At 45.9% G+C, this 24,730-nt stretch overlaps 1 protein-coding gene across 2 annotated transcripts in view; it reads right to left on the reverse strand.

The window, feature by feature from the left end:
* LOC128693031 (mucin-5AC) overlaps positions 1 to 24,730 on the reverse strand; it is a 213,601-nt gene that overhangs the window by 78,385 nt on the left and 110,486 nt on the right. For both annotated transcript variants that reach the window (XM_053782512.2, XM_053782513.2), the window contains exon 2: positions 9,815 to 9,860. In XM_053782512.2, coding sequence (XP_053638487.2) covers positions 9,815 to 9,860 — 46 coding nt within the window. The remainder of the gene's footprint in view (positions 1 to 9,814; positions 9,861 to 24,730) is intronic.

Consider the following 24,730-nt stretch of genomic DNA (forward strand, 5'->3'; position numbering starts at 1 on the left):
GTGAAGAAACTGCTAAGGGACATCGATACCTCAAAGGCAATGGGACCGGACATCTCCCCGTGGGTCCTTAGAGAGGGAGCAGATATGTTGTGCGTGCCACTTACCACAATCTTCAACACATCCCTGGAAACTGGGCAACTACCTGAGGTATGGAAGACGGCAAATGTACTTCCCATTTTTAAAAAAGGAGACAGAAAAGAGGCACTAAACTATAGACCTGTGTCATTGACGTGTATAGTATGCAAAATTATGGAGAAGATTATCAGGAGGAGAGTGGTGGAGCACCTGGAACGGAACAAGAGTATAAATGCCAACCAGCACGGATTCACGGAAGGCAAATCCTGTGTCACAAACCTTCTGGAGTTTTATGATAAAATAACAGAAGTAAGACACGAGAGAGAGGGGTGGGTTGATTGCATCTTCTTGGACTGCAAGAAGGCCTTTGACACAGTTCCTCACAAGAGATTAGTGCAGAAGCTAGAGCATCAGGCGCATATAACAGGAAGGGCACTGCAATGGATCAGAGAATACCTGACAGGGAGGCAACAACGAGTCATGGTACGTAATGATGTATCACAGTGGGCACCTGTGACGAGCGGGGTCCCACAGGGGTTGGTCCTAGGACCAGTGCTATTTTTGGTATATGTGAACGACATGATGGAAGGGTTAGACTCAGAAGTGTCCCTGTTTGCAGATGATGTGAAGTTAATGAGGAGAATTAAATCTGATGAGGACCAGGCAGGACTTCAAAGAGACCTGGACAGACTGGACACCTGGTCCAGCAAATGGCTTCTCGAATTTAATCCTGCCAAATGCAAAGTCATGAAGATAGGGGAAGGGCACAGAAGACCACAGACAGAGTATAGGCTAGGTGGCCAAAGACTGCAAACCTCACTCAAGGAGAAAGATCTTGGGGTGAGTATAACACCGAGCATGTCTCCGGAAGCACACATCAATCAGATAACTGCTGCAGCATATGGGCGCCTGGCAAACCTGAGAACAGCATTCCGATACCTTAGTAAGGAATCGTTCAAGACACTGTAAACCGTGTATGTCAGGCCCATACTGGAGTATGCAGCACCTGTTTGGAACCCGCACTTGATAAAGCACGTCAAGAAACTAGAGAAAGTACAAAGGTTTGCCACAAGGTTAGTTCCAGAGCTAAGGGGAATGTCCTATGAAGAAAGATTAAGGGAAATCGGCCTGACGACACTGGAGGACAGGAGGGTCAGGGGAGACATGATAACGACATATAAAATACTGCGTGGAATAGACAAGGTGGACAAAGACAGGATGTTCCAGGGAGGGGACACAGAAACAAGAGGCCACAATTGGAAGTTGAAGACACAAATGAGTCAGAGAGATATTAGGAAGTATTTCTTCAGTCATAGAGTTGTAAGGCATTGGAATAGCCTAGAAAATGACGTAGTGGAGGCAGGAACCATACACAGTTTTAAGACGAGGTTTGATAAAGCTCATGGAGCGGGGAGAGAGAGGGCCCAGTAGCAACCGGTGAAGAGGCGGGGCCAGGAGCTAAGACTCGACCCCTGCAACCACAAATAGGTGAGTACAAATAGGTGAGTACACACACACACACACACACACACACACACACAAACAGGCCTAGTGTCTAATCGACATGTGCCTAGGACCAAATGGTAACTAACACACACACACACGCACGCACCGCACTGCACTGCAGAAACATCCAACAGAGTCCCAGCAGCTATTAATAAGACACAGGTGCGCTACAACTCCTTGAAAAAGCCTTCCCAAGAGGATACGTCACCACCAATATGGAGGACTCTGAGCGATGGAGGAAGGAGGGAGACGGGGAGCAGGGGAGGGTGAGAGAGGAGGCAGGCAGGCAGATGATGATGATGGGAAAGAGGCACAAGAAGCAGGAGAGTCGAGACAGTGGGGAGGAGAGGTAAAAGGAAAAAGGAGAGGTAGAAGGAAGGAGGATGAAGTACAGAAAAGTAGGAGGGATATAGAGAAAATGCACTACAGTTATAGCTGGAAAAGGACGTTTGATAACGAGCGTTGGGTTTGCAACGTACAGTATTTACATCACAAGAGTGGCTTGTGGGTCGACCGTGGTGCCGCCAGCCACTAGTCTTATATTACTGCAGGTTCTTACGGTAATGTTCACTTATAATTGGTTAATTTGGGTTATAATAACCCAAACTACCCGAACTAACCCTAAACGAGAAGGATGTAACAGCCGCAGGGTAAACACCGCTGCTGCTGCTGGTGTTTACCTTGTGCTGACACACGCCATGTAGTACGTTGAGAACCCAAACCTTTAATCACACCTCTGACATGCTGAGGGCAGGACGGGATGCGTTGCCGGAGTAAAGGATTATTGCATTCATGGATAGGTGCTAAACCCGTAGGAGTTATACAGTGCCTGGGGAACGTTGTAGTAATTAAGTTCGATCCAAGAAACAGCAGCTCCAGTTCTTTGAGTTAAGAGCTCTTGTTCAACATCAAGGCTCTACCCATGAAGCTCGTGGGTTGTCAAGGTCTTCCACAAGCCTGGGGTAATGCAAGATAAAGTGTCCTTAATACTGGTCTTGATCCAAAGCAATATAGCTACCCTTCCCTTAGATCAACCCTCATTACCTCTCTCCTCTACTCTTATGGGTTTGGCGCTTCCCCATGATAATGATTCCACGGACCAAGAGCCCTTTGCCAGCACCAGAGAGAGGAAATGTAGTTAAGAGATAGATGCACTCTCTCCAGGGGGAGACGAAGCTGCACTGAACCTCTCAAAGCTTCTGGACTTGCTCAAAAACGAAAAGAAATACTGGTTAGAGGCGTGAAAAATCACTGGACTAAAGTTTGATGTATCATACGGAGTCCAGGAGCGACGAAGCGAAGATACTTCTACTCCTGCTTCAAGGAGATGTAACATTGATGACAACAGAGAAATGAACGAAATACTGAACCAAAATAGCGAGTCACCGACAAGAGGAAAGAACAGACACTTCCCAAAGCAATCTTGTATTGGAACATTTCGATCTGTTGTTATCTTGATAAACATCAGTACAGATCGAAACGTTGCCCCAATAAAAGTTTGTTTGCAAAGTATATTTTCTTCAAGAAACACTAGTCACAACATGACTGTGTTCAAAGAGCTGCTGGTAATCACACCAAACATTGACAATCCAAACGATTTTTTTATGTACGAGACTCAAAACTTTGCCGACGTCTCCATGACCTCTGTTGACTTTAAAGAAACCTTTGATAGTATGCACATGCATTGATAGTATGCCCATGAATTGATAGTATGCACATGCATTGATAGTATGCCCATGAATTGATAGTATGCCCATGCATTGATAGTATGCACATGCATTGATAGATGCCTATGCACCTGACCCAGATTTATTGCACTACGTATTCATAAACTGTGAGAAAACAATATAAAAATTAAATATTCTGAGGAGCGGAGGTTGTACACAGGATTCATTTATCCCCTCCACTCCCTCCCTCCTCTCTCTCTCTCTCTCTCTCTCTCTCTCTCTCTCTCTCTCTCTCTCTCTCTCTCTCTCTCTCTCTCTCTCTCACACACACACACACACGCCATTACAATAATATTGGCGTCCCACATTATCAAAATCTTTGGAGTTTTCAGAAGCATGTTTGCTCTTGCCTCTCGCAGTTGTTGAACCATTACGACACGGTCTTAGATACATTGGAAGGTACATAAAATGCATGTACAGTATACATACATTTTGCAAAGCCTCGACAAGTGTGATCATACAGCAACTGAACACAAAATACCTGAAAATGGAATAACTGGAAGAGTGGGGAGACTGACTCATAATTTTCTAACAAATCGAATTCAAAGAGTAATAGCTGAAAAAAAAAATATAATAGGTGTTTCACAGCCAAAAGCTGTGTTGCTCAAGACACAGCACTCGCTGCATTATCCTTTGCAGACAATACTGGAAATCTGAATGAGACACATCCACAGAGGACACAGCAGATCTCCAAGATATAAACCAGGTTTTCCAGCGGGACATAGAAAACTACAATGTTCAACGAAGATAAGTTTCACTCTTCTAATGAAAAATGGCGGAGGGGGGAAATTGGATCCTAGAATAAAATTCAAGCCACTCAGTATAGCTGAAGATTAATGTGAGGGAAAAATGTCTGATCTTACACTCAAGGATGACAACTGTGTTATCATAATTGTAAGGAAAATGATAGGCTGGAAAACTGGAAACGAGAACTGGATAGCTTGAACCTTGAACACGTGAGATGCCAAGCTAATAATAGTACTCTTGAAGTTACATATTATCTCTAGACTGGAATATTACTGTACTCCAACACCCCCTTAGCAGTCACCCCAGCAATCACCCCAACAGTCACCCTAGCAGTCACCCTAGCAGTCACCCTAGCAGTCACCCCAGCAGTCACCCATCAGCCACTCAAGCAATCACCCCAGCAGTCACCCTAGCAGTCACCCCAACAATCACCCATCAGCCACTCAAGCAATCACCCCAGCAGTGACCCTAGCAGTCACCCCAGCAGTCACCCCAACAATTACCCATCAGCCACCCCAGCAGCCAGTAATATCAGACACAAAAGAAACCGTCGCGTGTCAGACGAGAAAATCCCGGTCGAAAAAACGTCATAATTTAGTAATAGTTACTGCACGCGCTGAGGGCAGAGGAGGGGAAATACAGCATGATGGGTAGGGGATCAGGGGAAGGAGGGAGGATGCTCGTGGTTGGTCAAAACTCAACAGATAATCTTTTCTTAATCATTTTTTTTTTCTCTCTCTTCTGTATTTTATTATTATTATTATTATTATTATTATTATTATTATTATTATTATTATTATTATTATTGTAAGTAATAGTAGTAGCAGTATTGTGATTTCTCTTTCACAAACTAGTACTGGTTATTCAGTTCTCAGAATATAAATGTCATAAGAGTACGGTTAGAAGCCTGAGTAGATCTGTAACTCGCTATGATAACATGAACGATGATCAGCATGTTTAGAGAGCAGCTTACAATGCAGACTGACTGATGTAGTAGCCAGGTTTGCTTGCAAGTACTTCTGGCAATTTGGTATATACATGAATGGTGATCAAGCTAAATGCAATGTATGTGGTCATCCTGTTAACTCTTTTGGGATCTAATCCTAAGAATATTTATATATCCATATTTTTTTTGCTCTACCGTCCACAGGCTAGATATGGGGTGCATAATAAACTAGCCGCTTCAGCAGCAAAATCTGGTCTAAATTATTTTACTGGTAGACACTTTATATTATTACCAAGTTAAGAATTATGGTTAGCATGCTACAACAGCTCATCTGACTCCTACCCTTTGCTAAGCTGGAGAATCCTGGTCAGTATCCTCCAGCAGTGCTGCCCTGAAGAATCCTGGGCATCATCCTACAGCAGTTCGTTTGATACATGCCTGCTCTTTTGCCCTTTGTGTATTACCTACAGCCTGGGTACTATCCAAGAGCGGGACTCCTGGCACCTACTTGCTCTCTCTCTCGCCTGCCGGGTGAGAACACAAATAAAGCAAAAGGGAATTTCCTGTTCAATTTCCGGTCACCGTTAATTATTGCTCGCGGTACCGTTAATCACTTCCGTTGGTGTCAGGAGGCTGATGTCAGAGGTGTCGACAGGCTGATGTCAGAAGGCTTTTGTCTGAGGTGTAAGAAGGCTGGTGGCCGAGGTGTCAGGGAAGGTAGCGGCTCAGGTACACTTTAGAAAAGCTGATATAATGCTAGGAGAACAAAAACTTACCAACTGGTAAACAATTTGGTTTCCAGTTTGGAAATTCATGTATATTAAATTTTTAAATTAAGCTATTACTACAGTCTCGGAAATTGCTGAAAAAAGAATTGGATGAGCAGATTGTATTTATGAAGGCTTTAAGAAAGCTTTTGACAGAGTTCCGTGAAGGATACATGAAGGATGCTTTCAGAGGTTAACGCCCCCCGCGGCCCGTTCCGAGACCAGGCCTCCTGAAGGATCAAGGCCTGATCAACCATGCTGTTACTGTTAGCCGCACCAGGCCATGGTACGAACCACAGCCCTCTCTCGAATACAACCAGACGTTTGTTGGTAATTCCCCTTATGCACTGGCTACCTTGATCTTTCTCTTTTACTAATAACACTGATGACACTCTTGGCTTACGTTTCCATTCCTAGTTTTCCAGCACACGGATCCTTGTGACAACACTCTCCGGCTCACCAGGGGTTTACACAGGTCGGAACTACTGTCTGTAATATATTTTTTTTTACTGAGAGTACACAAGTTTCCTAGGTTAGGTTAGATAAGGTTCGTCAGGAAACAGGACAGGTTTTTACTGACGTGGGTCTTAGTCATATGATGACTCACAGCTGGAACTTTTGGTCATCTGACCCGTCAGTCCCTTTAAAAATTATGGTTATAATTAGATATATTGAGAGTTTAACTGTCACCTTTCCATAACTGCAACCCGGGAATGACTGTTTCTCAATTCTCTGAGAACAAAGAGAGACTACAGGGGTGTTGGCTAATAGAGCTGCTTATACATCTAGTTGAGTACACTGAGTACAACCAGGCAACTTCACAGAGTGCAACTAGGTGAATACGCAAGGTAAGTACAAGGCGAGTGCATCTAGGAGAGTACACTATATGAGTACAACTGAGTGCGCTAGGTGAATACAATAGGTAAATACACTAGGTGAATACAAGTATGTCAGTACTCTACGTAAATGCATTAGGTGAGTATACTAGTTACGTATATTAGGAGAGTACACTAGTTAAGTACATTAGGTGAGCGCACTAGGTATCCGTAGCCCCAGACTGTTTAACATCAGAAGGTATCAGAAACACTGCTGGGATAAGTGTAGAAGTCTTCAAGAGGAAGCTGGTCAAGTATCTTCACCAAATACCAGTTCATCCAGGCTGTGGTGAATATATGGGCCAGCGGGCCGTTAGCATCAACAGTCTGGTTGACCAGGCACGCACCAGACGAGACTGGTTCACGACGGGGCTCCGAGAGTAGAAAAACTCTCGAAACTTATCAAAGGAAAAGGTGAGTATACTACATTTGATATTCCTTTGATGAGTTCCGGCCATGGGCCAACCTAGTCTGGTGCTTGCCTGGTCAACTAGACTGTTGCTGCTGGCGTCCCGCTGGCTCACATATCCATCACAGCCTGGTTGAACTGACGCCTGGCTCTAGGTGAGCACCGAGTGCACTAGATAAGTACAACTAGAAGAGTACACCAAGTGAAGTACCGTTAGATGAGAGCCCTAGGTGAGTACAATTAAATGAGTACTGTAGGTTAGGTGAATACAGTAACATGAGTACACTGAGTACAATTAGTTAAGTACACCAGGTTAGTATAGTCAAGTACACCAGGTAAAGTACAATTAGACAAGTACACCAAGTACAATTAGACAAGTACATCAGGTAAAGTACAATTAGACAAGTACACCAGGTAAAGTACAATTAGACAAGTACACCAGGTAAAGTACAATTAGACAAGTACACCAGGTAAAGTACAATTAGACAAGTACACCAGGTAAAGTACAATTAGACAAGTACACCAGGTAAAGTACAATTAGACAAGTACACCAGGTAAAGTACAATTAGACAAGTACATCAGGTAAAGTACAATTAGACAAGTACACCAGGTAAAGTACAATTAGACAAGTACACCAGGTAAAGTACAATTAGACAAGTACACCAGGTAAAGTACAATTAGACAAGTACACCAGGTACAATTAGACAAGTACAAGGTTAGACAAGTACACAGGTAAAGTACCAAGTACATCAGGTAAAGTACAATTAGACAAGTACACCAGGTAAAGTACAATTAGACAAGTACACCAGGTAAAGTACAATTAGACAAGTACACCAGGTAAAGTACAATTAGACAAGTACACCAGATAAAGTACAATTAGACAAGCACACTAGGAGAGTACAGTTAGACAAGCACACTAGGAGAGTACAGTTAGACAAGCACACTAGGAGAGTACAGTTAGACAAGCACACTAGGAGAGTACAGTTAGACAAGCACACTAGGAGAGTACAGTTAGACAAGCACACTAGGAGAGTACAGTTAGACAAGCACACTAGGAGAGTACAGTTAGACAAGCACACTAGGAGAGTACACGCAAAGAAAACCAAGGCAAAAGAGACCTGTGTTTTTTATCCACAATATTGTTAACTACCGGAGTTGAAAGTTTAGTTGAGTTTACCTCCTCGTTGGTAAGTTAGTGAAAGTTGTGTTCAGACCAGATTCATCTTGCTGTTGGTGACGAGCAGGAGGGAGGGGGAGGGGGAGGGGGAGGGGACAGAGTGAGAGGTAGAAGAGGGGAGGAGGAGGTAAGAGGGCGCAGGATGAAGGGGATAACATAATAGAATTTTTTTAAGCCTCTGTGCGAGTACAGTTAAGAAGTTCCTTCACTCGCCACACCTCGAGTTCCTTCACTCGCCACACCTCGAGTTCCTTCACTCGCCACACCTCGAGTTCCTTCACTCGCCACACCTCGAGTTCCTTCACTCGCCACACCTCGAGTTCCTTCACTCGCCACACCTCGAGTTCCTTCACTCGCCACACCTCGAGTTCCTTCACTCGCCACACCTCGAGTTCCTTCACTCGCCACACCTCGAGTTCCTTCACTCGCCACACCTCGAGTATCTTCACTCGCCACACCGAGTATCTTCACTCGCCACACCTCACACATCATAATAAATCGATATACCTGTGACTGCTTGTCAGCGTTCTCACACCATCAGTGTGAAACCAAACACCTGACTTCCTTGTGACTGATCAACCAACATCTTGCTGCCAGCAGCCCGTAAGCCATAACCTGGCATGTTTTTGAGGAAGAGATTCAGTCTCACGTGGAAAACTTTTTCCTATGCCTCAAGCAGTCCCATATAGTAAAAATTAAAGGAAAATATTACAAGAGTGAAACATATTTATCTTTCTTACGCCACCGCCAGGAAACTCTTCAAGTCATCTGACGAAGGTTTTACTTGTACATGAAAGGTCTACAGTACCGACAAGTTGAAGAATTAGACACAGGTTCAACATCTGGGTATCTTTATTTGTAGACTTGTCGCCATCCAGTGGCTTTATCAATACAAATTCAAGGACAAAATGGGGACACTGTAGAGCTCGTAGGGCAGAAGAGCACTGCTCCTCCTACCTTGTGTTTAGTGTCTTCATAGTGGAGAGTTTATTATATTTTTAAGCTGACTGGGTGACTGTGGGGGTTTGGTTGAGGCGTTGAAACAAGAGAGTGGGGTCAAGGTGTTGCAACAGTGATGTGGGGTCAAGGTGTTGCAACAGTGATGTGGGGTCAAGGTGTTGCAACAGTGATGTGGGGTCAAGGTGTTGCAACAGTGATGTGGGGTCAAGGTGTTGCAACAGGGGTTTAGGACCAAGGTGTTACAACAGGGGTGTGGGGCCAAGGTGTTACAACAGAGGTGTGGGGCCAAGGTGTTACAACAGGGGTGTGGGGCCAAGGTGTTACAACAGAGGTGTGGGGCCAAGGTGTTACAACAGGGGTGTGGGGCCAAGGTGTTACAACAAGGGTGTGGGACCAAGGTGTTACAACGGGTGTGGGACCAAGGTGTTACAAAAGGGGTGTGGGACCAAGGTGTTACAACAGGGGTGTGAGACCGAGGTTTTACAACTAACGGATATGATATCAGTATGTTAAGAGTATACAATACCGACAAGTGAGACAACAACAGTAGAATATCCTTGTTAACAAGTGACACTCAAGTGCTGCAGATGTCTTGCTCGTCTAAACAGGGGGTGGAGTAGCGTACCTGCCACAGGAGACATCTTGTCCAGCACAGCCCAGCGTTGCTTCCACTGTAGGGAGGAGACACAACATTAGTAAATACAACTACCACCACCACCTTCACCAATAGCCTGCTGGAACAATGTATTTTATTGAAATAGGGTTACGACACAGTAACGGGAAACCCAGACACGCATTACCATAGGTTCATAATGAACTGGAGATGCCAGTCCTCATTCATCCACACACAATGAACACACACACACAAACACCTACTGTACTTGGGAAACGCGCCTGTAGAGGGATCATCTCTCTCTTTCCAGTTTACATCTCTTCTTTCTCCTTAAGGGAATATACCTTGAGTATACTTCAGCTGCCAGAACTGGTTCGGATCCATGTTATTTACGCTATCTTCTCAGCATGTTTCATTAAGGAGACGATCCCGGTTTATGCTCTTGTTGTTCAAGTTGAACTTGGTGAACACACCCTCATAAGTGTATGCATTTTGTTGGTCAGTATCCCTGTGCATAAAAGTCTGAACTTCAATAAGGTTGTCATCTGAATTTACTGTGTTTAATACTGTTATATTTCATACCTGCCTCTCGCAACTACTGGACCACTATGATATGGTCTTGGATGCACTGGAAAAGAAACAGAATGCAGAAGTAATATACACACATTTTGCAAAACCCTTTGACAAGTGCGATCATGGTGTAATATCACACAAAATGCGTGCTAGTATGCAGATGGATCAACTTTCTAGCCAATCGAACACAAAGAGTAGTGGTAAACTGAGTTAAATCGGAAGCTGCCGTAGTGAAGAGCTCCGTTCCACAGGCACAGTACTCGCCCCTATCCTGTTCCTCATCCTCATATCAGACATAGACAGATGTAAACCATAGCACCGTATCATCCTTTGCAGACGATACCAGGATCTGCATAAGAGTGTCATCCATTGAGGACACGGCAAATCTCCAATATATATAAACCAAGTTTTCCAATGGGCAACGGAGAATACTATAATGTTCAATAAAGACAAATTCCGACTACTCCGTTATGGAAAACTGGAGGAAATAATAGCTAGAATTGAGTATACTATAAACTCTAATCACAGAATAGAGCGGAAAAGTAATGTGAAGGGCCTGGGAGTGGTAATGTCTGAGGATATCACCTTCAAGGATCACAACAGTGCCACTATCACAACTGAGAGGACACTGATAGGATGAATAATGAGAACATTCAAGACAAGAGTTACCAAGCCAATGATGATCCTTTTTAAATCACTTGTTCTCTCTAGGCTGGAATACTGCTGTACATTAACATCTCCATTCAAGGCAGGTGAAATTAGAGATCTAGAGAATGTACAGAAAACCTTTACTACACATATAAGTGCCATCAAACACCTTAACTACTGGGAACACTTGGAAGCACTTGTACTCGGTGGAACGCAGGCGAGAGAGATGCATCATAATCTACACCTGGAAGATCCTGGAGGGACTTGTCCCGAATCTGCACACAGAAATTACTCCCTGCGAAAGCAAAAGACTTGGCAGGCGATGCAACATACCCGCAGTGAAAAGTAGGGTCGCCATTAGTACACTAAGAGAAAACACAGTAAGTGTCCGGGGCCCAAGACTGTTGAACAGTCTCCCACCAACCATAAGGGGAATTACCAATAGACCCCTGGTTGTCAAGAGGGAGCTGGACAGATACCTAAAGTCAGTGCCGGATCAGCCGGGTTGTGGTTCGTACGTTGGACTACGTGCGGCCAGCAGTAAAAGCTCCTGATCCACCAGGAGGCCTGGTCATGGACCGGGCCGCGGAGGCGTTGATCCCCGGAATACCCTCCAGGTAGGTAAACCAGGTAATCATTATTCGTAAATATATGGTCAAGTGTGTTTTCCAGTCTCGTTGGCTCCACTATTTGCTGGCTTAGAATGAATTTATTATAGAGAATCAGCATCTCGTGTGTAATTTTTCATGTGTGCTGCCTCCAGGGATTGTCCCTGCTATAGCATTATCTGCTACATTCTTCCATTTTGTATGTCTTAGATTGAAATCACCAACCAACAAGATATCTGGGCCTGCGTGTAGAAGCTTTTCCAGACAGTAATCAATTTACAGTAGATGTTCCTTGAACTGGCAGCTTATATACAACCACAATTACTAGGTTTTGCTTCTCAATCTTTATTGCTAAAACTTCATCTAGATTATTTGCAGTGTTTAGTAAGTCAGTGCGAATGAGCGGGTCTTTGACATACAGGCCAAATCCCCCTTGTTGCCTATTCTGTCTGTTGGATCTAAACAAGTTGTAACATGTTATCTATATTTTGTTGTCAAAGTGGTCTTTTATGTGGGTCTCTGTGAACGCCGCAAACATCGCATTTCACTCCAAGAGTCCGCTGATAAAAACTGTTTTGTTGGTGGATGATTAAGGATCTGTATATTCGCAAGTACAAATTAAGTCGTATTGCTTGTTGAGTGGGATATTTTTTGTTGTTGTTAGTATCAGTATCTGTGGTTCTGGAGTGGAGACCTCTGACGGTGCCTCCGATATAATTTGTTTCTGAAGTGGTGGAATACTTTTGACATTTCTTTCCATTTTTTCTACTTCCTGGCGCTAAAAATACTCTTGATTTGTAATGGTTGTAAGTACTATGGTTAGTTTCCCAACGTTTGTTGGGTCTGCACCTCCTCGTTACCTAGAGGTTATTCCGGGGATCAACGCCCCCGCGGCCCGGTCCATGACCAGGCCTCCCGATGGATCAGAGCCTGATCAACTAGGCTGTTACTGCTGGCCGCACGCAGTCCAACGTACGAGCCACAGCCCGGCTGATCCGGCACTGACTTTAGGTATCTGTCCAGCTCTCTCTTGAAGGCAGCCAGGGGTTTATTGGCAATCCCCCTAATGCTTGATGGGAGGCTGTTGAACAGTCTTGGGCCCCAGACACTTATGGTGTTTTCCCTTAGTGTACCAATGGCGCCCCTACTTTTTATTGGGGGCATTTTGCATCGCCTGCCCAGTCTTTTACTTTCGTTGGGAGTGATTTCTGTGTGCAGATTTGGGACCATTCCTTCCAAGATTTTCCAAGTGTAGATCATGATATATCTCTCCCTCCTGCGTTCCAACGAGTACAAGTCAAGTGCTTCCAAGCGTTCCCAGTAGTTAAGGTGCTTGACAGAACTTATACGTGCAGTAAAGGATCTCTGTACACTCTCTAGATCTGCGATTTCACCTGCTTTGAATGGAGATGTTAATGTACAGCAGTATTCCAGCCTAGAGAGAACAAGTGATTTGAAAAGGATCATCATTGGCTTGGCATCTCTGGTTTGGAACGTTCTCATTATCCATCCTATCATTTTCTTTGCACGTGCGATCGTGGCACTGTTGTGATCCTTGAAAGTAAGATCCTCAGCCATTACTACTCCCAGGTCCCTTACATTATTTTTCCGCTCTATTTTATGACCAGAGTCTGTAGTATACTCTGTTCTAGTTATTATCTCCTCCAGTTTTCCATAACGGAGTAGTTGGAATTTGTCCTCATTGAACTGGAAAACTTTGTTTATATCTTCTTGGAGGTTAACCGCGTCCTCAGCAGATGACAGCCTCATGCAGATCCTAGTATCATCCGCAAAGGATGATACGGTGCTGTGATGTATATCTCTGTCTATGTCTGATATGAGGATAAGGAATAAGATGGGGGCGAGTACTGTGCCTTGTGGAACAGAGCTCTTCACTATGGCAGCCTCCGATTTAACTCTGTTGACCACTACTCTTTGTGTTCGATTTGTTAGGAAGTTGAAGATCCATCTCCCCACTTTCCCAGTTATTCCTTTAGCACGTATTTTATGGGCTATTACGCCATGATCGCATTTGTCAAATGCTTTTGCAAAGTCTGTGTATATTACATCTGCATTCTGATTTTCTTCCAGTGCATCCAAGGCCATATCATAGTGATCCAGTAGTTGTGAGAGGCAGGAGCGACCTGCCCTGAACCCATGTTGCCCTGGATTGTGCAGATTTTGGGAATCCAGGTGATTTGCAATCCTGCTTCTTAGCACTCTTTCAAAGATTTTTATGATGTGGGACGTCAGAGCTATTGGTCTATAGTTCTTAGCTAATGCTTTGCTGCCACCTTTATGGAGTGGGGCTATATCCATTGTTTTAAGTGACTGTGGAATTTCACCCATGTCCAAGCTCCTCCTCCATAGTGTACTTAGGACACGCAAGAGGGGTTTCTTGCAGTTCTTAATGAAAATAGAGTTCCACGAGTCTGGGCCCAGGGCTGAGTGCATGGGCATGTTGTCAATGACTTTTTCGAAATCTATCGGAGTTAGGGTAATGTCGGAAATCTGGCATACATTTATGGAGTTTTGAGGCTCATTCATGAAGAAATCATTTGGGTCGTCGATCCTCAGACCGATTAGTGGTTCACTAAACACAGAGTCGTACTGGGATTTCAATATTTCACTCATTTCCTTGTTGTCATCTGTGTAAGTCCCATCCTGTCTGAGTAAGGGCCCGATACTAGATGTGGTATTTGCCTTGTTTTTGGCATATGAAAAGAAATATTTTGAATTTCTTTCAATTTCACTAATAGCTTTAAGCTCCTCCTGTCTCTCCTGGTTCCTGTAAGAGTAATTTAACTTAAGTTCGATAGTTTCCACTTCCCTGGTCAGCGCCTCCTTTCGTGTATCAGATATTCTAGCACTCCTGAGGAGCTCAGTGACTCTTCGTCGTCTTCTGTAGAGGGAGCGTCTTTCTCTCTCCAGTTTACTCCTGCTCTTCTTCTTTCTTAGGGGAATATGCCTAGAACATGCTTCAGCTGCCAGGAAGTTGATCCTTTCAAGGCACTGGTTTGGATCCATGTCATTTAAGACATCTTCCCAACATGTTTCGTTTAGGACATGGTTTACCTGGTCCCAGTTGATGTTCTTGTTGCCTACATATATCTCAAGAATAGAATTTAAACAAATTTCATATGAACTGGCTAGAATTTGTGGGGGTTGAGTTCTAAAATGGTGTAAATCCTAGAACTATACTAGCACTAATCTCAGCCAGAATCACAAGTGACTTTTATTAGAACTGTACCAATACTGTTCCCAGAAGCAGACTCTTGAAATACTAAATCTGTAATGGTGGCTGTGGTCTAGTCTGTATTAGAGTTTGTAAACTGAATCAGATGTAGGGTTGGAGGCCGTGCTGGGTGATGTTCTGGGTACATGTTTCAGTGGAATTTTATTTCGAAGTTATCTGCTGTAATATGAGCATTTTGAATGTTGTTATATTTTGCTCCTTTTTCACCTTCCAGTTCTGTGGTGGCCGCTGCTAGAGGTTGATGCTCCTCTATCACTTCAACAGTTGTTTCCTATCTTCTATATACGCTTCAAATTTTAGACACTAATATGTAACTGTATTAGAAATTTATGCCCCACACTGCACTATTACTATCGCGTACATTAACATAGATGGGCCTGGAATTATGTATATTCGAACACCTTTCCAGGGTAGTGCAGCGACTGAAATACATCTAACTGTTCAAGTGTCATAAGCCGTGATAGTTCCAAGGAAAGGTAAATGTCCTTGGTTGTTAGCGAAGCACACTTAGGGAAGTGTGGCACCCTTGTCAGAGAAGAGCCATACCCCTGGGCACAAGCCACTAAAACCACACCACCGCATTTTCACCCAGCGGCTGGGTGCGGGTGGCGGCAGGAGTGTGGGTGGAGGTAGGGGTGTGGGTGGAGGTAGGGGTGTGGGTGGAGGGAGGGGTGTGGGTGGGGGGCAGGGGTGTGGGTGGGGGCAGGGGTGTGGGTGGAGGCAGGGGTGTGGGTGGTGGTAGGGGTGTGGGTGGAGGTAGGGGTGTGGGTGGAGGCAGGGGTGTGGGTGGAGGCAAGGGTGTGGGTGGAGGCAGGGGTGTGGGTGGAGGCAGGGGTGTGGGTGGAGGCAGGGGTGTGGGTGGAGGCAAGGGTGTGGGTGGAGGCAGGGGTGTGGGTGGAGGCAAGGGTGCGGGTGGAGGCAAGGGTGTGGGTGGAGGCAGGGGTGTGGGTGGGGGCCGGGGTGTGGGTGGAGGTTAGGGTGTGGGTGGAGGCAAGGGTGTGGGTGGAGGCAGGGGTGTGGGTGGAGGCAGGGGTGTGGGTGGAGGCAAGGGTGTGGGTGGAGGCAGGGGTGTGGGTGACGGCAGAGTCAAGTTACCAGCTACGCCAGAGGACCACCACCACAGGTCCGCCTCTGCTATCATATTATCTACCTGCTGCTGCTGCTGTTGTTGTTGCAACTGCTTCTATTGTAGTTGGTGCTGCTGCTCTTGTTGCTGCTGCTGTTGTTGCTGCTGCTGCTGTTGTTGCTGTTGCTGCTGCTACTGCTGCTGCTGTTGTTGCTGCTGCTGATGTTACTGATGTTGCTGCTGCTGTTGTTGCTGCTGCTGCTGATGTTACTGCTGTTGCTGCTGCTGCTGTTGCTGCTGCTGCTATGTTACTGATGTTGCTGTTGTTGCTGCTGCTGATGTTACTGCTGTTGCTGCTGCTGCTATGTTACTGATGTTGCTGTTGTTGCTGCTGCTGATGTTACTGCTGTTGCTGCTGCTGCTATGTTACTGATGTTGCTGCTGCTGCTATGTTACTGATGTTGCTGCTGCTGCTGTTACTGCTGTTGCTGCTGCTGCTGCTGTTGTTGTTGCTGCTGTTGCTGTTGCTGCTGCTGTTTTTTGTTGTTGTTGTTGCTGCTGCCCATCTTTATCTTCGTGTGCCACAACCTTCTCTCTCTCTCTCTCTCTCTCTCTCTCTCTCTCTCTCTCTCTCTCTCTCTCTCTCTCTCTCTCTCTCTCTCTCTCTTCCTCATCGTCCCTTCTTCATTTTATCGAAGTCCAAGCATCACAACACGGAGTCAAGGGAAGAGTTACAAACACCAGGACACAACACGGGCTCACGACAGGTAACACCACCAGGACACAACACGGGCTTACGACAGGTAGCACCAGGACACAACACGGGCTCTCGACAGGTAACAACACCAGGACACAACACGGGCTCACGAGAGGTAACACCAGGACACAACACGGGCTCTCGACAGGTAACAACACCAGGACACAACACGGGCTTACGACAGGTAACACCACCAAGACACAACACGGGCTCACGACAGGTAACACCACCAGGACACAACACGGGCTTACGACAGGTAACACCAGGACACAACACGGGCTCACGAGAGGTAACACCAGGACACAACACGGGCTCTCGACAGGTAACAACACCAGGATACAACACGGGCTTACGACAGGTAACACCAACAGGACACAACACGGGCTCACGACAGGTAACAACACCAGGACACAACACGGTGTCACGACAGCTAACACCACCAGGACACACCACGGGGTGACGACAGGTAACAAAACCAGGACACAACACGGGCTCATGACAGGTGACAACACCAGGACACAACACGGGGTCACGGCAGGTAACAACAAAAGGACACAACACTGGGTCACGACAGGAGGTAACAACACCAGGACACAACACTGGGTCATGACAGAAGGTAACACTAGGACACAACACGGGGTCACGACAGGTAACAACACCAGGACACAACACTCGGTCACGACAGGAGGTAACAACACCAGGACACAACACGGAGTCACGACAGGACTGGTATGGAGGGTAACATGATACAATACCGGCACGCGGCCACCCATAAATATACTCCCCCCCCCATCTCACTTCCCCTTTTCTCTCCCCTTCTTTCCCTTGTTCCCTGATTGGAGGGGAGGGGTGTAGAGGAGGCCCCACCTATCTCTCGGGTGGTCGTCTAGGGATGAGGTGGGGGAACGATACCATATTACCAGCTTCCGTTCCAGCATAGTTACACACGGGCCAGGAGATGAGACTCGACCCTTGAAACCACATATAGGCGAGTACATACAGTGGACCCCCCCACGCAGAAACAATCACTAAGCTACTGATCAGTCTCGCTACGCAGCATACTAGCTACCATACTGGATGAAACTCTAGCAGAGCGGCTAGAGAGAATCTCCAATCTCTGAATTCATTTTGGTTTCCACAGATAAAGTCTCTTCTAAGTGATCCAATGTCCTCATGATAATCTTCTCCAGTACTCTGGAAAGGATGCACATCAGTGATATTGGTATGTAATTTAGCACTTCCTGTTTGTATACTTTCTTAAATATTGGGATTGTATTAGCTTCCAGCTATCCGATAATTATGTACTCACTGATTTGTACTCACCGACTTGTCTTCGTGGGGAAGGAGACCCAGTTCCTGGCTCCGCCTATTCTACTTTCATCAGCATCGCTGATTTCTGGCCTCTTAAGTACGTATTATTATGTATACTCTTGAAGCTGTGCGTGCGTGTGTATTCGCTTAGTTGTGGTTGTAGGGGTCGAGTCACAGCTCCTGGCCCAGCCTCTTTACTGTTGTTACTAGGTAACTCTCCCTGCTCCATGAGCTTTATCATACCTCTTCTTAAAGCTATGTATGGATCCTGGCTCCACTACACCACTTTCCAAACTATTCAACTTCCTGACAACTCTATGACTAAAGCAATACTTCCTAACATCCCTGTGACTCATCTGTGTGTGTGTGTGTGTGTGTGTGTGTGTGTGTGTGTGCGCGCCTGTGTACACTAACGTGACTCGGGTTGTCTGCCTTCTCTCTCGTGCGTACATTTACCACTGTGTACACGCTGTCTCCCTCAACCTCCCCCCCCTCTTTGTGTACACACTGGTTCAAGGTGACGTAAGCAAAATGTTGACACAAGTCTACAAGCGAACGCGCACAACTCACACGTCAGCCAAGGGGTCAAGGAACTGGAGCTTAACACCCTTCACACTCGGATAGTAAATACATATATGTGCGCGACACACACACACACACACACACACACACACACACACACACACACACACATACACACAAACCAGGCCTAGTGTCTAATCGACATGTGCCTAGGACGAAATGGTAACTAACACACACACAGTCAGCACTGAACCCACACCTGAAAAAAAACGTTAAGACACTCGAGAAAGTGCAGAAATATGCAAGGAGGCTTGTTCTAGAGCTACGGGGTATGAGCAATATGGGGAGATTAACGGAACTGAACCTAACGCCGTTGGAGGACAAAAGAGCTAGGAGAAACAGGTAGACAGGGATTGGCTCTTTGAGAGGCGGGAAACAGGTACTGGGGGCACAGCTGCAACGTGAAGACAGATGAGTAACAGAGATTACCTGGTTACCTGAAGGTTATTCAGGGGATCAACGCCCCCGCGGCCCGGTCCATGACCAGGCCTCCCGATGGATCAGGGCCTGATCAACTAGGCTGTTACTGCTGGCCGCACGCAGTCCAACGTACGAGCCACAGCCCGGCTGATCCGGCACTGACTTTAGGTATCTGTCCAGCTCTCTCTTGAAGGCAGCCAGGGGCTTATTGGCAATTCCCCGAATGCTTGATGGGAGGCTGTTGAACAGTGTTTTCCCTTAGTGTACCAATGGCGCCCCTACTTTTAATTGGGGGTATTTTGCATCGCCTGCCCAGTCTTTTACTTTCGTAGGGAGTGATTTCTGTGTGCAGATTTGGGATAATTCCTTCCAGGATTTTCCAAGTGTATATTATGATATATCTCTCCCTCCTGCGTTCCAACGAGTACAAGTCAAGTGCTTCCAAGCGTTCCCAGTAGTTACGGTGCTTGACAGAACTTATACGTGCAGTAAAGGATCTCTGTACACTCTCTGGATCTGCGATTTCACCTGCTCTGAATGGAGATGTTAATGTACAGCAGTATTCCAGCCTAGAGAGAACAAGTGTTTTGAAAAGGATCATCATGGGCTTGGCATCTCTCGTTTGGAACGTTCTCATTATTCATCTTGTCATTTTCTTTGCACGTGCGATCGTGGCACTGTTGTGATCCTTGAAAGTGAGATCCTCAGACATTACTACTCCCAGGTCTCTTACATTATTTTTCCGCTCTATTGTATGGCCAGAGTCTGTAGTATACTCTGTTCTAGTTATCTCCTCCAGTTTTCCATAACGGAGTAGTTGGAATTTGTCCTCATTGAACATCATATTATTTACCGTTGCCCACTGGAAAACTTTGTTTATATCTTCTTGGAGGTTAACCGCGTCCTCAGCAGATGACAGCCTCATGCTGATTCTAGTATCATCCGCAAAGGATGATACGGTGCTGTGATGTACATCTCTGTCTATGTCTGATATGAGGATAAGGAATAAGATGGGGGCGAGTACTGTGCCTTGTGGAACAGAGCTCTTCACTATGGCAGCCTCCGATTTAACTCTGTTGACCACTACTCTTTGTGTTCGGTTTGTTAGGAAGTTGAAGATCCATCTCCCCACTTTCTCAGTTATTCCTTTAGCACGTATTTTATGGGCTATTACGCCATGATCGCATTTGTCAAATGCTTTTGCAAAGTCTGTGTATATTACATCTGCATTCTGATTTTCTTCCAGTGCATCCAAGGCCATATCATAGTGATCCAGTAGTTGTGAGAGGCAGGAGCGACCTGCCCTGAACCCATGTTGCCCTGGATTGTGCAGATTTTGGGAATCCAGGTGATTTGCAATCTTGCTTCTTAGCACTCTTTCAAAGATTTTTATGATGTGGGACGTCAGAGCTATTGGTCTATAGTTCTTAGCTAATGCTTTGCTACCACCTTTATGGATGTCAGGAACTATTTCTTTGGTCTCAGAGTAGTCAGGAATGACCTCGACAAAGTAGTGGTAGACGCAGACTATATGCATAGTTTTTGAGAGGCGGGACCAGGAGCTAAAACTTGACCGCTGCAACCACATATAGGTGAGAACATACAAGTGAGTACATACGACATGCAGGATTTTTTCCTTCCAACCCCTCCAGTCCCCCAGATATCAAGTAGTGTCCAACACAAGCAGGCGATGCAACATACTCCAAGTGAAAAGTAGGGGCGTCATTAGTACACTAAGAGAAAACACAATAAGTGTCAGGGGCCCAAAACTGTTCAACAGCCTCCCACCAGCCATAAGGGGAATTACCAGTAGACCCCTGGTTGTCTTCAAGAGGGAGCTGGACAGATACCTAAAGTCAGTGCCGGATCAGCCGGGTTGTGGTTCGTTGGACTACGTGCGGCCAGCAGTAACAGCCTCGTTGATCAGCCCTGATCCACCATGGGCCAGGCCGCGGGGGCGTTGATCCCCGGAATACCCTCCAGGTAGACTCCAGGTAGGTAAATCCCACTCCTTTCCCCTCTACACCCATCCCCATAATCTACACTTGGAAAATCTTGGAAGGAATGGTCCCAAATCTGCACACAGAAATCACTCCCTACGAAAGTAAAAGACTGGGCAGGCGATGCAAAATGCCGCCAATAAAAAGTAGGGGCGCCATTGGTACACTAAGAGAAAACACCATAAGTGTCCGGGGCCCAAAACTGTTCAACAGCCTCCCATCAAGCATTAGGGGAATTGCCAATAAACCCCTGGCTGCCTTCAAGAGAGAGCTGGACAGATACCTAAAGTCGGTGCGGGATCAGCCGGGCTGTGGCTCGTACGTCGGACTGCGTGCGGCCAGCAGTAACAGCCTAGTTGATCAGGCCCTGATCCATCGGGAGGCCTGGTCGTGGACCGGGCCGCGGGGGCGTTGATCCCCGGAATAACCTCCAGGTAACCTCCAGGTAACCAGGTATCCCCTCCTCCCCAGCCCTTAATACCAACCCCCGCCACATATCAATGTCGGCTTCACCATAATCCCAGGACTTCTAAATTTCCCCATCAAACATCCCCCTACCCCTCCCTCCTACAGTGAAACAGTACAGTTTATCGCAACAAGGGATTAAGATACAACGAAGTCAGGTGCACAAGCACATATGTCAACAATAACAGCGAGATGAAAGAAACCATAGCAGAAGATAACCCAGACATCACTGCAACAGTGGAGACAAAACTTACGAGTACCTGGAGGTTATTCCGGGGATCAACGCCCCCGCAGCCCGGTCCATGACCAGGCCTCCCGGTGGATCAGGGCCTGATCAACCAGGCTGTTACTGCTGGCCGCACGCAGTCCAACGTACGAGCCACAGCCCGGCTGATCCGGCACTGACTTTAGGTATCTGTCCAGCTCTCTCTTGAAGGCAGCCAGGGGTTTATTGGTAATTCCCCTAATGCTTGATGGGAGGCTGTTGAACAGTCTTGGGACCCAGACACTTATGGTGTTTTCTCTTATTGTACCAATAGCGCCCCTACTTTTAATTGGGGGTATTTTGCATCGCCTGCCCAGTCTTTTACTTTCGTAGGGAGTGATTTCTGTGTGCAGATTCGGGACCATTCCTTCCAGGATTTTCCAAGTGTAGATTATGATATATCTCTCCCTCCTGCGTTCCAACGAGTACAAGTCAAGTGCTTCCAAGCGTTCCCAGTAGTTAAGGTGCTTGACAGAACTTGTACGTGCAGTAAAGGATCTCTGTACACTCTCTAGATCTGCAATTTCACCTGCTTTGAATGGAGATGTTAATGTACAGCAGTATTCCAGCCTAGAGAGAACAAGGGATTTGAAAAGGATCATCATTGGCTTGGCATCTCTCGTTTGGAACGTTCTCATTATCCATCCTATTATTTTCTGTGCACGTGTGATCGTGGCACTGTTGTGATCCTTGAAAGTGAGATCCTCAGACATTACTACTCCCAGGTCCCTTACATTATTTTTCCGCTCTATTGTATGGCCAGAGTAGTTGGAATTTGTCCTCATTGAACATCATATTGTTTTCCGTTACCCACTGGAAAACTTTGTATCTTCTTGGAGGTTAACCGCGTCCTCAGCAGATGACAGCCTCATGCAGGTCCTAGTATCATCCGCAAAGGATGATACGGTGCTGTGGTGTATATCTCTGTCTATGTCTGATATGAGGATGAGGAATAAGATGGGGGCGAGTATTGTGCCTTGTGGAACAGAGCTCTTCACTATGGCAGCCTCCGATTTAACTCTGTTGACCACTACTCTTTGTGTTCGATTTGTTAGGAAGTTGAAGATCCATCTCCCCACTTTCCCAGTTATCCCTTTAGCACGTATTTTGTACGCTATTACGCCATGATCGCATTTGTCAAACGCTTTTGCAAAGTCTGTGTATATTACATCTGCATTCTGATTTTCTTCCAGTGCATCCAAGGCCATATCATAGTGATCCAGTAGTTGTGAGAGGCAGGAGCGACCTGCCCTGAACCCATGTTGCCCTTGATTGTGCAGATTTTGGGAATCCAGGTGATTTGCAATCCTGCTTCTTAGCACTTTCAAAGATTTTTATGATGTGGGACGTCAGAGCTATTGGTCTATAGTTCTTAGCTAATGCTTTGCTGCCACCTTTATGGAGTGGAGCTATATCCGTTGTTTTAAGTGACTGTGGAATTTCACCCATGTCCAAGCTCCTCCTCCATAGTGTACTTAGGGGGTTTCTTGCAGTTCTTAGTGAATACAGAGTTCCACGAGTCTGGGCCCGGGGCTGAGTGCATAAGCATGTTGTCAATGGCTTTTTCGAAGTCTATCGGAGTTGGGGTAATGTCGGAAATCTGGCATACATTTATGGAGTTTTGAGGCTCGTTCATGAAGAAATCATATGGGTCGTTGATCCTCAGACTGATTAATTGCTCACTAAACACAGTAGTGGTAGTGGTGGCCTGGTGGTTAACGCTCTCGCTTCACACGGTGAGGGCCTGGGTTCGATTCCCAGCCAGAGTAGAAACATTGGACGTGTTTCTTTCCACCTGTTGTCTATGTTCCCCATCAGTAAAATGGGTACCTGGGTGTTAGTCGACTGGTGTGGGTCGCATCCTGGGACACTGACCTAAGGAGGCCTGGTCACAGACCGGGCCGCGGGGGCGTTGACCCCCGGAACTCTCTCCAAGTAAACTCTCTCCACGTAGTACTGGGATTTCAATATTTCACTCATTTCCTTGTTGTCATCTGTGTAAGTCCCATCCTGTCTGAGTAAGGGCCCAATACCAGATGTGGTATTTGCCTTGTTTTTGGCATATGAAAAGAAATATTTCGAATTTCTTTCAATTTCACTAATAGCTTTAAGCTCCTCATGTTTCTTAAGTTCGATAGTGTGACAACAAATACAATTTTTCCTGACGGTTTTCAAGTATTGTTGGAGGAGAGAACAGGGAAGGTGGGAAGACACTCGTAATATACCAATGGTACTTGGAGGATTTGACAAACCTGTTAAGAGGACGGTTCAGAGACTAGAGCAGCGAAGTCATACCTTTGATGAGTTCCGAGAGTTTTTCAACTCCCAGAGCCCGGCCTTGGGCCAGGCTCGTTGCTGCTTAACTGGTAAACGAGGCTGTTGCTGTTGATGGCCCGTTGACCCACAATGCCGTCACAGCCTGGGGTTTAAGGATACAGTAGTTGTGATGTATAAACCTTCACTGAACAACACGACGAAGGGAAGAGAAAAGCGATTTCAGAGCAACACTGAATAAAATAGAAAAAGAAGGAATATCGAACAAAATTCTTGATTCTAGATTTTAACTAATACGAAATCAACTGGATGAGCTGGAGCCCCACGTGGAGGGGGGACATGAAACGTGGGCAGCAAAATTCATAGAAGCCAAAATGAATTGCTTCATGAGCCAACAAGACGAAAATGAGTAAGATGGGAAAACGAACCAAAGAAACTCGACCTCATTTTCACATTAAGCAAACTTGACAGAGGAAAAAAAACGGGTAAGAAGAACCAGCAGGAGCCAGCGACCATGCAATATTAAGATCTGATTACCTGGTGGAAGTGACACAGGAGAGAGAGGAATGGAAGGGGAGGTACAATGCCGACAACGCTTAATAGGGAAGACCATGAAGGAATGAGAAACTTACTGAACGAAATCCAGTGAAAAAAAAAAATTGGAAAGGCAACAAAGTTTAAAGTGCAGCGAAGCAACAAAGAA

This window comes from Cherax quadricarinatus, chromosome 38 (assembly GCF_038502225.1).
Source record: "Cherax quadricarinatus isolate ZL_2023a chromosome 38, ASM3850222v1, whole genome shotgun sequence".
NCBI classification, from domain to species: domain Eukaryota; kingdom Metazoa; phylum Arthropoda; class Malacostraca; order Decapoda; family Parastacidae; genus Cherax; species Cherax quadricarinatus.